This window comes from Pleurodeles waltl, chromosome 4_1, assembly GCF_031143425.1.
Source record: "Pleurodeles waltl isolate 20211129_DDA chromosome 4_1, aPleWal1.hap1.20221129, whole genome shotgun sequence".
Lineage (NCBI taxonomy): Eukaryota > Metazoa > Chordata > Amphibia > Caudata > Salamandridae > Pleurodeles > Pleurodeles waltl.
In genome coordinates, this window is record NC_090442.1 from 589,309,253 (window position 1) to 589,324,274 (window position 15,022).

The 15,022-nt window shown below is 43.8% G+C and overlaps 1 protein-coding gene across 1 annotated transcript in view; it reads left to right on the forward strand.

Moving 5' to 3' along the window:
- Positions 1–15,022, forward strand: part of DRAM1 (DNA damage regulated autophagy modulator 1) — a 234,533-nt gene that overhangs the window by 173,677 nt on the left and 45,834 nt on the right. Inside the window, exon 5 of the mRNA XM_069228974.1 lies at positions 3,035–3,093. Within this exon, the coding sequence (XP_069085075.1) occupies positions 3,035–3,093 (59 nt within the window). The remainder of the gene's footprint in view (positions 1–3,034; positions 3,094–15,022) is intronic.

Below are 15,022 nucleotides of genomic sequence, written 5' to 3' on the forward strand. Positions count from 1 at the left end.
GAGCATGTATGGTGTTAGACGTGTCCCCCTGAAATGGATTATGGATTCCTCTAATGTGTGGCAGCTTGAGTTTTGTTTGTGCAGATATTGAGTGTGTTGACTTGTGCTACCTTTGTTTGCATTTGACTGTGCATGTGTACGTTTAGCTGTGTGTACCTTGCAGCTACTTCATGTAGAGGTATGCCCCATGAAGTTGGAGTTGTATGTGCTTTGTTGACTTGCACTTCCACATTGTGCAGATAGGCATGCCATTTGGGTCTAGTATTGTTTGTCACAGATATACCTGAAGGGCCAGTTCCTGTGCAAATGTTGTTTGAGGGGCATGTGCAAAGTGATAAGAATCCCAATGCAGCCTCCTTCACTGAGTGCTCCTGATGGCCCCATCCCTGTTGTGCAGGTATTGTTTGCATGGTGATATTTGTAAATGTGTCTGTCCATTATGATTCCCATCGTCCTTCCATTGTGTTTCAATGTCGGTGATGTGTGTGTTCATTGCAGGGCTGTTTACTGGGAGTGGTGTTTGTGCATCCATACATATGTGTTGAATGTGCCAACAGTCCATGGCATGTGAGGAATGTGAGTGTGTGAGTTGTATTTGAAGATGTGATGTTGGTGTGTTGTTGCTGTTGTGTGAGACAATGTTGTGTACACTTTACTGTCCCTGTGCCTGAGATGGTCAGATGTGTGTTTTTGTGTTGCAGTACAGTGTGAGTGACTTGCCAAAAAGGGGGCATATTGTGACTGTGAATGTGTCCTTCTTTGTGTCTGATTCTGACGGCTGACACAATGAGAAGTGTACTCGTTGCCCATACTGTACCCCATATGATGTGGCTGACGGCTCAACAAAAAATTGTTGAGCGTAATGAGACAGGTAGAGGTGTGTATTTACGGGCGGTTTCATCCACGGTGATGTGAATTTTGAGCACCTCGAGGATCAGCAGCAGAGGCTGGACATGCGTGATGAGCCCCAGACGTTTAAGGCTGCCTGCAGGTGAGTGTCTCCCTTTGTAGTCCCCATTTCAGCCTGCTGAGTTGTGGTGGCTGTATCACCACAGTCAGATTGGTGGTGTGGAACCTCATTATGTGTCCCACAGAAACACTGCCTCCGCTGGCCTGTTTGTGCTGCCTCGTGGCCCTGGTGGTCTCTGCTACCTGGTGATGCCGGCGGGACTGCAGTGGTCTTTGCTCCATAAGCCTGCATGACTTGTAATACGGAGGTCCGACTGCCAGACGGTGGTCAGACCGCCAACTCCACCATGGTGGTCCATGGACCGCCAAACTCATAATGAGACCCTATGTCTCCTGGGTCATTACATCCGTTACCTCCAGAAGAGCTTACCATATTTTTTAAAGCACTCCAAGTTGGAGCTGTATGCTCTTCAGCAGGAAGGCAGAGCCACCTTGTGGTGGATTCTAACATGTATGGCATGAGAAAACATTAAAAAGAAACCTCAGAAACGTTGATTTAAAAAAAAAAAAATTCTAAGGCTTTATTTTTAAAAATACGGCAATCTTTTTTATTAAACATTGCAATGTATGAGTTTATATAATGTACACTGGATTATAATTATTGGTGACTCTTTGAAAAAGGTATGAGGCCTGCTTTATATATGTTAATCTGCTGACCCCTTCGTAAAGCCAATGAGCCTACTTTTTATATGTTGGTGTTCTGACCCTGTGGTAAAGTCAGTAGGTCTGCCTTATTTAAAATGACACTTTAGATTGTAGCATCACATAGTCAGGTGTACGCTACTGAGGGGATTGTGCACCACATATTGTGCCCAACCACCCCTGCTGTGCAAGGAGGGTTTTCGGCACTGTGGGGTTGGCCTGCGGCCAGGCCCTCTGCCAAACCCCATGCCACACATGTCCGTTGAATTGGTGGCCATAGGGAGGGTTGCATGCAGGCCAGACTATGTGGCCAAACCCACAAAAGCCATGCGTGGCCTGGGGTTGGCTGCCCCTGGGGCATGGCGGTGGTGCAAGTTATAGTTACTTTAAGGCATGAGTTACAGCTGTATGAGATAACTATAAATGATGAATTTCAGTGATTTAGGGCCAGATGTAGGAAAGGTTTAGCGACTCGCAAACGGCAAAAAACGCCGTTTGCGAGTCGCTAAACCCCATCTGGTATGTAGAAATGCATTTTGCGAGTCGGAACCGACTCGCAAAATGCATTTCCGAGTCGCAAATAGGAAGGGGTGTTCCCTTCCTATTTGCGAGTCGCAGTGGTATGCAATTCCATTTGCGACCGCGAAAGCGGTCGCAAATGGACTCGCAGTTACCATCCACTTGAAGTGGATGGTAACCCACTCGCAAACGGGAAGGGGTCCCCATGGGACCCCTTCCCCTTTGTGACTGGACCTAATAATAATTTTTCAGAGCAGGCAGTGGTCCAATGGACCACTACCTGCCCTGAAAAATACCGAAACAAAAGGTTTCGGTTTATTTTTCAAAGTGCAGCTTGTTTTCCTTTAAGGAAAACGTGTTGCACTTTGAAAAAACAAAAACTGCTTTATTTAAAAGCAGTCACGGACATGGAGGTCTGCTGTTCCCAGCAGGCCTCCATCCCCACATGGAGGTCTGCTGTTCCCAGCAGGCCTCCATCCCCGTGAGTGCCCTGAGTCGCTATGGGGTCGCAAATTGCGACCCACCTGATTAATATTAATGAGGTGGGTCTTTGCGACCCCATAGCGACTCGCAGAAGGTGTCTGAGACACCTTTCTGCATCCCAAATTGTGACTTGCAATTTGCGAGTCGCAGGGACTCGCAAATTGCAAGTCGCTATTTGAGAGTTTCCTACATCTGGCCCTTAGTTTGTTTAAAACAGTATGTTTTAACTGACATTTTCAACTTTTAACCTGTGTTTTTTCAGTGAATATATGTGTGTGTGTGTGTGTTTGTGAGTACATGACTGTACACAGTCTCATATTGTAAAATACTATAAATTGATCAGTTTCCAAATACTGACCTTTCCAGGTTCCATGTTTCCATGTTGTTTTCTGATCCTTTAATTTCCTTGACTTGCTTTTAGTGATTATATGTGCCTCACTCATTTTCTTCTCACATCGAGAATGGGAAACGGGTAAAAAGGTATGGCGCACACGTTTGCTTATTTATTTTGTTTAGATATTTGTGTTGAAATTCAAAATCATATATTTTTAGGTAATTGGTGAGGGGTAAAAATGTATGGTTTGTTTAGTGACCAATTGAGATGTTTTCCAAATGTATTTTGTAACCATAATTCCACTTTAACTGCATTATTTTATTTCATTTTACAGACCATAGCTTAACGTTAACAAGTTTTTGTGGGATTTCTGACAATATACTACTTCTACCTCCTACTATAGCAATTCCTGCTGCACCGAAGTACAGTAGAGATTGCCTGTAGCGGCTGGAGAACCAGGCCCTGCCTTGTGCTATGCATAGGAAGGGTTAGGCAGAGAGCCTGGCTGATCTGTGCACAGCCTCCAGCTGCGGTTGGCCTCGTGAGTTGAACTTTGGCAGTCCTGTACACCACGTATCTATGATCCTTGACCTGTTGTGAACTGGCTTCATCAAAAGCCCTTTCCACAATAGTATTAGCTTCTTGGAAAATAAAAACTTGGATGTTTACAAAACGCGAGGGAATAGCTAGAGAGATTTACAAAAAAATAAGTATTTTTTACCATATTTGGACTGTTTGCTAAGAAACGTTTTTGGGTGGTTTTGTGCCTATTGTTTAATACTCTTTTTTCGTTATTATTTTTAACATATAATTGCCAAAACTGTAGTTTCAGACGGCCACTACATAACTGCAAACAATTGGTGATGTGTTGTAGTGATCTTCTATCATCTGTTTTTCAATCATGGGATTTTGTTCTCCGGACCACAGATTGCTTTAACAATACCTGTAGAACTATGTGAAAATACCGAGGTGGGATAGATCTCATGTTTCTCCAGCAACACCTTTACAGGAACATTTCTACACATCTGCCATTTCTTCATAGCCTTTCTGGCACTGCTCTTCTAGATCCTCCTCTGCAATTCTAGCTCAAATCTGGTGTGCTCATTTTCATTCATTCCTTTCAAAGGCCTTCTCATAGTTGACTTTCCAATTCAAAATGCCCCCAACCTCAACTCTTGATCACAATGTTTACACATCACATTTCTGGGAATTCGTTATTTTTCTCCTATGGACGGAAAAACTCCCACATATTGTTTGTTTTCTCAGCAGTAGTCTCTTCTGTACTTTATCACATTCTCTTTTGGTTCAGCAGCTTCAGACCAACTCTTTCCTCATCTGTGTAGCCAGACGTTGTGATGGCTCCCCTCTCTCTTTCACAAAATATCCCTCTCCCTGCTCGCAGTATAAGCCATATTGTTGTGCACTTTCAAGTCAGTACTGCTAAGTGCATGCTACTAAGCAGTTGCAAAGAATGAACGAGGGTTTTTTTTCTGTGAAGCATGAAATATTATTTTGAAGAACAGAAAGGCTATTCAAAATATACCTAATTGGATCCCTGGTTTCTTCAAAACATTTCGAGTCCGCAAACCCAAATCTGAGGCCTCAAGCTATGAACAGGAAATTCTGTCTCTGCCCGTGATGTTTTTGATGGGGTAGTTCCTTCTTTGATGTTTTGGAGCTCTAGTTTTCGGGTCTGAGAATCCTAAGCACTTCAGCTAATAAATCTGATTTCAGCATAGAAGCACCCATAATCATCAATTATGCTATAGCCACCAGGTACCTGATATGTATAATGAACCTTTAAACTTTGCTTTTTCGATGGTTCAAGCCAGCATATTGAACATCAAGCTCGTACATTCACAACAAAAAGTAATATCCCCACCAATCATGATTATGAGGTGGGAATTATTGTTGCAAGTTCACAAGCTTGAGGTCCAGGTCTGCAGTCATAACCCGTGAAGAAAAAAAAAATGTTAATGGATGCATTACTCATTGAATTAGACACTGTGACGAATCCGTTTATGTAGCGCCGGGCTTAAGACTTGATTCAGTGTCATTCATGGCCAGAACGAAGGACTATCAAGGAGACCAAGAAAATAGTTATGCATCTGAAAAAGATTTAGAAACTGGAGTGTTTTTTTAGTAGCATGTGTTGACTTCTTTCTCAACCAACAATTAAACACAGTTCAACCCTCACTGAAGTATCAGTCTCATACTATTTGAAAGCGACATCTTTGGATCTTTCTGCATTTGTAAAGCAGTTAGGCAAACCGAATAACTCCTATCACTGCTGTCAGCAGAGCTACTAACTTGCTATCTGTCACAACCCTGAATTTTATAAAAACTTAAAATAGATTACATTTAATTCAAAGACATTAAATTGATATTGTAAGCATCATAGTTCTCGGTGCGAGCTGCGGTTGAGGCCTGACCCAGTGGTAGATACTGCAAAACTGCACTCTGGCTTTGCATCAGTATCTAGTGTAGTTTTCTGAGTGGGCAGGCAGAAAAAATTGCCATTTCCTGTCAGTGTTGTTCAGTTTCTTAACAGTCACAAGAATGTCCTAATAGCATTGTTGGGGCTTGTCTCAGGAATATATACATAATTTATCCAGGGATGACTCATTCGTGCCCACAGGGACTCATTAATATAGTGAATGACGGACTCATTAATATAATGAATGGTACGACAAGTCAGTTAGAAAAGTGAAATAGAGAATATCTAGAAAGAACTTAATAATTTACATAATATGTCTGTCATTGTGATGTGTGAGACAAGGCATTTTCTAGCACTAGCATTTCGGTGTATGTCTTAAGGGCAAGTATAAGAGACATTAGAGTCGTCCCTAACTTTGTCCAGGACACCTAATCAATACCATTCTTTTTATATTTGATTGTTTCGTGAATAAATAAGATTAGAATTGCGCATCAGAACATTAAACCACCCCATTGCTGCTCTTCCTTTTATCCATTGTGGTCATTGGAAATCCTCATTTCAGTGCTCGGGACAAAAAATGTAAAGGTGAACACTGCAGCACATAGAAACCTCCTTCATTTGACTTTTGCTTGCTCTTGTATGGCAGAAGTCATAATTTAATGCTTCAATGTTTTATGACTGGTGATGGTCCAGGGAGTTATTTTCCACCCTCTCCATCTGCGCCTCTAGTGCTGAATTAACCCTGCACCTGTCTCTTAATGATTTCTGCAGCATAATGGTAAATGCCTTATACTACCTTGTGTCCTCTGATCCTTCCCGCTTCCCTGTCCCCAAGTTTGAGACCTTTAACTTCAGCATTTGGACAATGCAGCTTTTTGCCTCAATTCTGCAAAAAGCCAATCAATCAATCAATCAATCAGTGCATTTGTAAAGTGCACTACTCACCTGTGAGAGTCTCAAGGCGCTGAAGTTAGTCCAGGAAGACTAACTTGGACGCTGATGACCCCATCTTACATGGCTCCGTATCATCCTGGGCTGTTTGTGCTTTCCTTCTGGTGGTGGACATTTCCACTTTCTATTTGATTTCCTGGTGTTGTTTCTGATTTCACATAATTATGGTAGTGCAGGTTTGTCATCACTTGTTCCTTTTATTGTTACACTGCAGTAGTCAAGGTGACTGTCTTCATTATTATCTTAAGTGTTACTCTCACTTGCCACCATCAAGATCCTTGTGTCCAAAACACATTTATTTTACCACCAGGAGTTACCATACTGGTATGGATCTTGCCCTGAAGTATACCACTCTTCGCTCTTCATAGCTCAAAAGACAAATGTGTCTATTTATCCAGGTCTCCTATCTTTCAAAGGAATTCAGTAGATATCTTCTGTGGCTTCCATGGTGCCACCCACAGTTTTGCACCACTCTCCCCTCTTTAGTTGCTACTCTTGTCATAGGCTGTTGCTGTCTGTTTATGTAGTCTATAGTGGGGCTTTTCAAATGACCTTATGAGAGGATAGATCATTTGATCTATTTCTTATTCTCATAGTCACCCAAGGAAGCTTTCTACAGCTTTCTCACTTTGCCCTGCCATTTAACCTGCTGGGTTGACACATCTGCCTTATATCAATTTTCTCCCTTGCAGAATACCACTTTTCCTCAAAGTTGGGTGTGTTTTGTAATTCAACAGAGCTCTCCTCAAAAAGTACTGTTCCCATCTGGACACCTGGGCAATGCTGAACATACATCTGCTCTCTGTGGCTTCTGTTCATAGGTCTGCTTTCATCAAATACAGCTTAAACCTCTTCAATGAAGTGTAGCGGATATTCATGCATTTCTACAGAAACATCCCCTTTCTCCGGCTTCTTGATAGTACCATCCATCAAAGCCCTACTAAATATTCATATTAGAACAGGCTAATGGCTAATACTGTGCGACCCTCATGCACTTTTCTGACCTAGGGTCATCTAGCAGGCTTGCATTGCTTAAACAGGGTCCCAAATGGGATATCTTTCAATTGTTTACTGTTTACCTTGGTCTAAGTCATCTTTGAGCCCAATTTAGATTCTGGCGGACAGCGTACCCCCTCTCAGCTTTGACAAAGTATCCTGTCTGACAAATTCTTGGTCTGCCCGACTATTTAAAGTTGGGCAGTCCATCAGCTTTCTGTCGGTGGTGCTCTGGTTGACTCTGTCAATGGAATCTGGCCTGCTGGAGGGCAGGCCATCGGAGTAAGGGCATCAAACCAACTTTTTTAAAAGAAAAAAATAATAAATATAATAAAGAAGAAAACTCCCTGAGTGTGTGGGGTCACTAGTTATTTATTTTTTTAAAATAACTCCCACTTTAGGATATCGTTTTTTAAAAACAAAACGTTTTGTAGAAGGCTGTTAAAACCGATGTCTGTTGTGCAAACGTTTGATACCTTAAGAGGAACTGCCATACTGTCAGCTTCTCTGAAAGTTCAGAGATCACTGCTGGACTGAGTGGTGATCTCTAAATCTGGCGGGTGCAAGTCCATCAGGATAGCAATGTAATGTCCTCCGTGACCCGGACTGTTTAACTACCTCCCATCAATCTCTAAATCAGGCCCATAGTCTCAAATACATCTTTGTAATCCTCCTAGGGTCTTCCTTGAATTATTTTTTGGAGCAAGAGTCAACCACTTTGGGTGTGTCCAAGCAAGATGTAAACGCGTCTTGCCGGAGCTCCACACCCTGAAAAGTCATCCAACCATATCCTTCCCACCCAAACAGTAATCCTGACTCAATCGGCACTGTAAATATACGTGACATAACCCTGATCCCTTCGGTGGCAACAGCAGCACAATATCCACTAGAGCAGTGAATCCCAACCTTTTTATTGCCGCGGACCGGTAAATGTTTGATAATTTTTCCGTGGCCCGCTTGTTTTGATTTAATAATTTTAATTTAATTGTATTTAAACATGCCTTCAATATTTGAAGACCTTGCGCACGGTGATCCGCGGACCGGCACCGGGGTTTGGAGAACACTGCACTAGAGTAACCGAGGAACTGAGGCACTTGGAGCGAAGCCACCACAGCCTGAAAACCAGAGATGTAACCTAGTGAAAAATATTAATAGCAGCTACAGCACACAAGGCCTACCAGTCCCTGGCTTTGGCAGGTCCGTGCTGCTGAGATCAGAGCAGCTTAGTGGCATCAGGAAAGAATGGAGCCAGAGAGCTATGGCACTGCTGCAGGCGATCGGTTGCAGAGCCGGATGTGGACAGCCTACAAGGGAGGAGCCTTCGGCCCGTCAGCAGAAACAGCAGTAGATTCGGCCCAGTCCGATGGACGGGCTGCACTATCGGGGAGTGGGCCTGGCCGGGAACATGCAGGAGACACCAGGTGACAGCCCTCAGATCCTGAGACTTAGCCCACCTGTGGGTCCCTGCTGTCACTGGGGTACAGAAGCATGAGCTGTGAACGGTACGGCACCACTGCTGTTTGCTACACAGGACTGGGTACGAAACAAAAATAGCCTGACTCTTGCAACGAGGGTCCAAAAACAGTGAGTATTGACCACATTTAAGAAAAAGAAGGCCTAAGATCAGGCCCCTACTGCATATTGCTAATCCCCAGCGCAATAATAGAGGTCTTCAGAGACAAACTATTTCCCCCTCTGGGACCTAGAAAATATTGACTCATGGGGACTCTACCGGCCATAAGGAGATTTCTTAAGACATAATATTGAGCCATCCACTGCGGTCCCCCAAAAGCATTGCTGTTTTGCACCTAAGTGGTCTCCTAAAACCTCATGCTGAATGCCATACCCCACGGAGATAATTTGGAAATACTTACAGGCCAACACTGACATTTGGGGCCCGGGACCCCGGCCCTAGGCACAGAGATCTGCTGCGGTAATTGGCGCCTCATCGTTGGCACAGTGATGGGGAAGGACAAGGCCACGAGGGGCTCACTGGCCAATAAAATCATGCAATATAAAGTGCTGGGCTGGGACACTAATGTTGTACTGTCAACGGACACCTCCCCACCAAAGGGCCACAACTCTACACAGGCTGCATCCGAAATTCTAGCAGCCATTCATGGTACGCGCGAAGCCCTTGAAACCAAAATGGACTCGAAAGCCATAGACATAAACCACCTGTGCCTTGATCTCTGGAAAGTAGTAGACAGGGTAACTTCCAAAGAAGGTGACCTTGTCACATTCAAGACCACCATTTAAGAACTACAAACCAAAGTGGAGAGCCTTCAACGTACGACAACTGTTCTGCTTTCCTTCTTAACTCGTATCAGAGCTTACAGAACATATCAAGAATGCACTTCTGAGTTCAAAGAAGACTTTTATTGTTGTTAATTCTTCCCCACCCACAAGTTCGTGAGAGACGAATTAATAGATTTCAAGCACACGTTCAATGAAAACAAAATATATCACAGTTGCAATGTACACAGCAAGTTATATTTATAAGATATTGAATGCAAAGCAAAACAAATACTTCACCATGTGAGAAACTGTTTACAGCTTCATCTTTCTGGGGTCTGCAAGTTGATGACTCCGGTCAACTGCGAGAAAGAGATTATCTACCCACACGGGAGACTGGCAACTGGCGCCAAGTTCCAGTCCGAAGTCAGGCAGAAAAGAATCTAATTCTCTGAAGCCCGAGTCATCCGTTACAAAGGTGTGCCCCCTCCTCTCAGACTCGGGAAAACTACGCAAGCCTTTGGAGACTGGCCAGATCTCCTAGACTGCTCCTCTTCCCAAGCTTGAGCAAAAAGGAAAAACACCAAATTTACCCTCTCTTATCAGGTCTAGTCTGGTGTGAGAAAAACATCTTGGTTCATCTTGTGCAAAAACACAGCTTGGAAAAATACAGCTTGGATTCTCAACTGCAATGTCTAACTCCACGTTAAAGGCAATAGGCAGCTAACCTAGATATCAAATGCAATGTCTAATGTCATGTCAAAGCTAATAGGCAGCTGAGCTGAATACAAAATGTAAGGTCTAATATCATGTCAAAGCCAATAGGCAGCTGAGCTGAATACAAAATGCAATGTCTAATATCATGTCAAAGCCCATAGGCAGCTGAGCTGAATACAAAATGCAATGTATAATATCATGTCAAAGCCAATAGGCAGCTAAGCTGGATACAGAATGTAATATCTAATAGCATGTCAAAGCCAATAGGCAGCTAGACTGAATACAGCATGTCAAAGCCAATAGGCAGAATACAGAATGTAATGGCTAATGCAATGTCAAAGCCAATAGGCAGCTAAACTGAATACATCATGTCAAAGCCAATAGGCAGAATACAGAATGTAATGGCTAATGCAATGTCAAAGCCAATAGGCGGCTAGGCTGAACAAAACATACAATGTGCTACTGGTGAACATTGAGCAACTAATATGCACAGTAGTGAAACACAAAGTCATTGGTCAAACACAAATAATATCATCACAACAACACAGCTGGAAGACTGTCTGGAGGACACAGAAGGTCACTCCAGATGTAATAATCTCTGCTTTCTGGGAATTTCCAGAATGCGCGGAGGGACCCTCCACAGAACTATTAATTGAGGAATGAATTCAGTTGGTGATGCCTTCAATAAGACTGTCCAAATTTTTCTCACTGGAACGGACTCATAGCTCACTTGGTCCGGAACCGAAGCTAGGGGCTCCGCCATGTGCCATGATCACGCAACTGTTTAACCACTGAGATAGAGACCAAATCCTTCAATATGTCCGGACACAAGACTCCCCTGATATAAAGCCACTGCCATAGAGATCTTTCTGGACTATACCAGGAGGGTCCAGGAGCTTTGACAAAATGTCCTAATGGTCAATGCAGAGAATGAGATACCACAATCTCAAATATAGCCTAATCCTCCTGGCACATTTGTGAGTACAACATGAAGGCAAAGCTTACTTTTTTGAAACCCCTCAGGAACTGACTGACTGGCTTGACTCAATGGGCCTCGATGGTGGAGAACGGTTCCGCAAATGGCGAGATCCCCTGTGTAAAAACAACCAAAAACTGGCAACCAACGAAAGGCACCCTTTCAATGACAGGATACTCCTCAATCCCTCTTGACGGGTTTTATTGTGGTGGCCAAAGATGGAACACACAGTCAGAAAGAGTCCCAATTGACTTACAGAACCCTTATACTCAACTGAGCCAACTCCCAGAGTCAGCGGAGACGTATTCTTCACTGGGCTCACAACCCATGGACACCCCGGGATCAGCTTAATAGACTTTGGGTACCAGACATCCATGGGCCAAGTGAAAGGGGGGAAAAGTAGGCCATATACACACTTGCTGATGTTTACTGCACAATGTGAACTGTAACTCCCCGTCAAGAGAGGCACCAAAATATTGAGTGTTGATAAAGATTTGGGAAGGAGATGTCTGGGAACCCCAACAGCTGAAACTTGCCGGACTCCTTTCAGAGAGTTCGTGACGAACAGGACCACAGGTCCTAGATAGAATCTATACTACTTGATCATCATCACCTTTGCATTTTTGAAGAAACACATGTGGGAGAACTCCATTAAAGCATAACAGAAAAGATGGTGCAGGAAAGTAATTGAAACACCCTACTCGGGATACGGTAGAGGCACCCTAATATGGGTGGCCCCAGGGCTCCTCTTCCAGTTCACTAGACATGTTATAGACCCAGAAGGCCGATACATCCTTCTCAAGGGGTTACTGGATGCACATGAGTTATGCTTCATCAATATCAATGCACCCAACACTGATGATGGGAACTTCCTAGGGTCATTAATCTGTGATGCGCAGATCACCCTAGAAACAAAAATTATCCTTGCTTGAGATTTCAACTTCATGAAGGATGGGATGGTTAAACCACCCACCACCCCCACTCCACCGGCCCGGGGGGGGGCTTAAACCACACTCCACAACAGCATTGTGCCAGATGCTGCACAGCCTGGGACTCCTCGACAAGTGGCATCAACGTAACCCCCAAACTCATACATATTCCTGTCACTCCCTGGCCTATAATACCCAGTCGTCTGGACTACTTCTTCCTTCAAGCGTCAGCCGGCCACTGAGTATCGAATATAGAGTATCTGGCGAGATATATCTCAGATCACTTCCCATTTTTACTGAATCATTCCCTTAGTAGACAGCCACCCAAGGTCCCATTGTGGCGTCTTCGGGTTGAATATCTGTCAGACTCAGGATTCCGTGACACTATAGAAAAGTCTTTGACTTAATATTTTAAGACTAAGTGGAGCACGACAGGGACTAGAGCCACTAAATGGGACACTATGAAAGTGGTTATCCGAGGGTTATGTATCACCACCTCAGTTGGAGTACAAGGTACCTTGGAACAAGACCTGACCAAGCAGGAGATTGAATTAGAATGACTGGAAAAACAACTTGCTTCTGATGAGTCCTTGGCTCCAACTTGGGATAGGCAAAAACACAGGCTTTGTGAAATATGGGATATCTTAGATAAACACAACAGAAAGAAAACTAGACAAAGCTGGTACTGCGAAAGGGACAAGGCGGGGAGGCTATTAGCTAGGTTGATCAGGTCAGAGCAGGCCCTTCTACCAATACTTGTATTAAAAGATGGCTCTGGCTCAATTACCAGGCAGGAATCAAGACCTAATGAGTTATCTGGATCGGCTCCCATTGCTGGATCTATCTCCTGATGAATGAAAAATCTTGGAGGCCAAACAGGATCTCCTAGAGGCACTAAAGACCTTACAATTAGCCAAAGCACCTGGGGTAGACGGCCTACCCTCTACATTTTATAAACATTTCCAAACCATATTATTAAATAAACTAATAGAAGTCTATGCAGAGGTGTACCTTAGGGGGCACTACCACGTTCAATGACAGAAGCGTTGATTTCCCTAATACCAAAGCCGGGGAAGGACCAGATGGAAGCGAGGTCCTACAACCCTATATCAATGCTAAATGGTGAGCTTAAACTCCTCAGCCATGTATTGGCAGCCCGACTCATTTCATGGCACATGAGGATTATTCAAGGTTTATCCCGGGGAGGAACGCTGTGAGAAACTTAAGACAATTGGCACATGTGATAAATGATCCCCAAGTGCAGGAGTGAAGCTACACATTGGCTTTTTTGACATTGAACAAGCCTTCGGGTCCCTGCATTGGGACTATGTATGGAGGGTCCTGGAGAAGGCAGGGCTGGGCTCTTGCTATATAAAATGGGTTAAAACATTATACACCGATCCAAAAGCAATAGTGCGAACAGGGCGACATGTCTCAGAGGTGATTGTCCTTCAATGGGGGACTCTACAGGGATGCCCCCTATCCCCACTAATATTTGCCATTGCAATAGAACTGCTTGCATGCAGACTTAGACATACCCTACCAGGATGGGGCATAAAAGTGGGAGCCAGGGAACATATAGTATCCCTGTATGCAGACGATGCTATGATCTATCTCAGAAGCCCAGACGTTTCACTTCAAATATTATCAAACATGATGCAAGGATACTGGGAATTCTCATGGCTCAAGGTTAATGTACAGAAATCAGTCTTGTACCCTCTGGGAGCCCTAGTTGGTCAACAATTAGAGGGAAACACACTGGAGGGTCTCCCATGGAAAACAGATGAGGTTAAGTACTTAGGGCTACACGTTACCCACGATGAACATCAATGTTATAATCTCAACCTAGGATTGGTGATTGCAAATTTAAAACCCTCCAAACAATTCTGGAACACACTGCGCTTATCACTAATGGGCAAAATAGCATTATTAAAAATGGTGGTACTACCACGATGCCTATGCGTAATGCAGGGGTCTTATTATGAGTTCCCAAGATCAGTATTTAGAGAATTAGACTGGCTGATGTTTCAACCTCCTATGGCAAGGCAAACAGTGTAGGGTCAGTCTACCCACATTCTGAAGAGAATGGGAGAAAGATGAATTAGAGGTCCCTGATCTTTATTTATACCATCTAGCTGCCCAGTTGCAACACGCAGTACATTGGCTAGATGGGGAAACAAACTGGGAGAGATGCCTGTTGGAGGGAATACAAGCCTTACCAGCTAAGGAAACTTATGACGAAGGGTGGAAGAATATCTCACACATTCCCCCTTCTGATTCATCTGATGGGGAGGATTTGGGAACGAGCAGTCAGTAGAGTTATTAAGAGAGCACCTTATGCCACGGACACGGCTATTTGGATATTACCTCCTTTTGTACAGATGAAACAGGTAATGTCAGTGACCAAATTGCAGGAAGGAGGTTGTCTAACGCTATCTGACCTCTATCCCGATAATAGATTTATTACAAACCAACAAGCACAGGAAACATTTAACATGTGTATGGGACACTTTTTACAATTTGCAAAAATCGCATCAATAGCCAGGCAGCTATGGCCCACATTCCCTGAGGCACCCGCTCCGGCCCAAACACTGGGTACCCTCCTCGAGATGGCAGGGGGGCGCAGACTCATAACTCACATATAACAAACACTATGCACAGATATAACAGAACAACCACTACCAATAGAGAATCAATGGCACTTATATATGGGAGGAGAACTTACCCCAAAGGAGTGGACCAAAATACATATGGGTGTTAAAGAAGTAGCGGTCAGTGCTCGCTTCAAATTAATTCTATATAATTTTTATACATCTGCTATATCTGACCCCCAG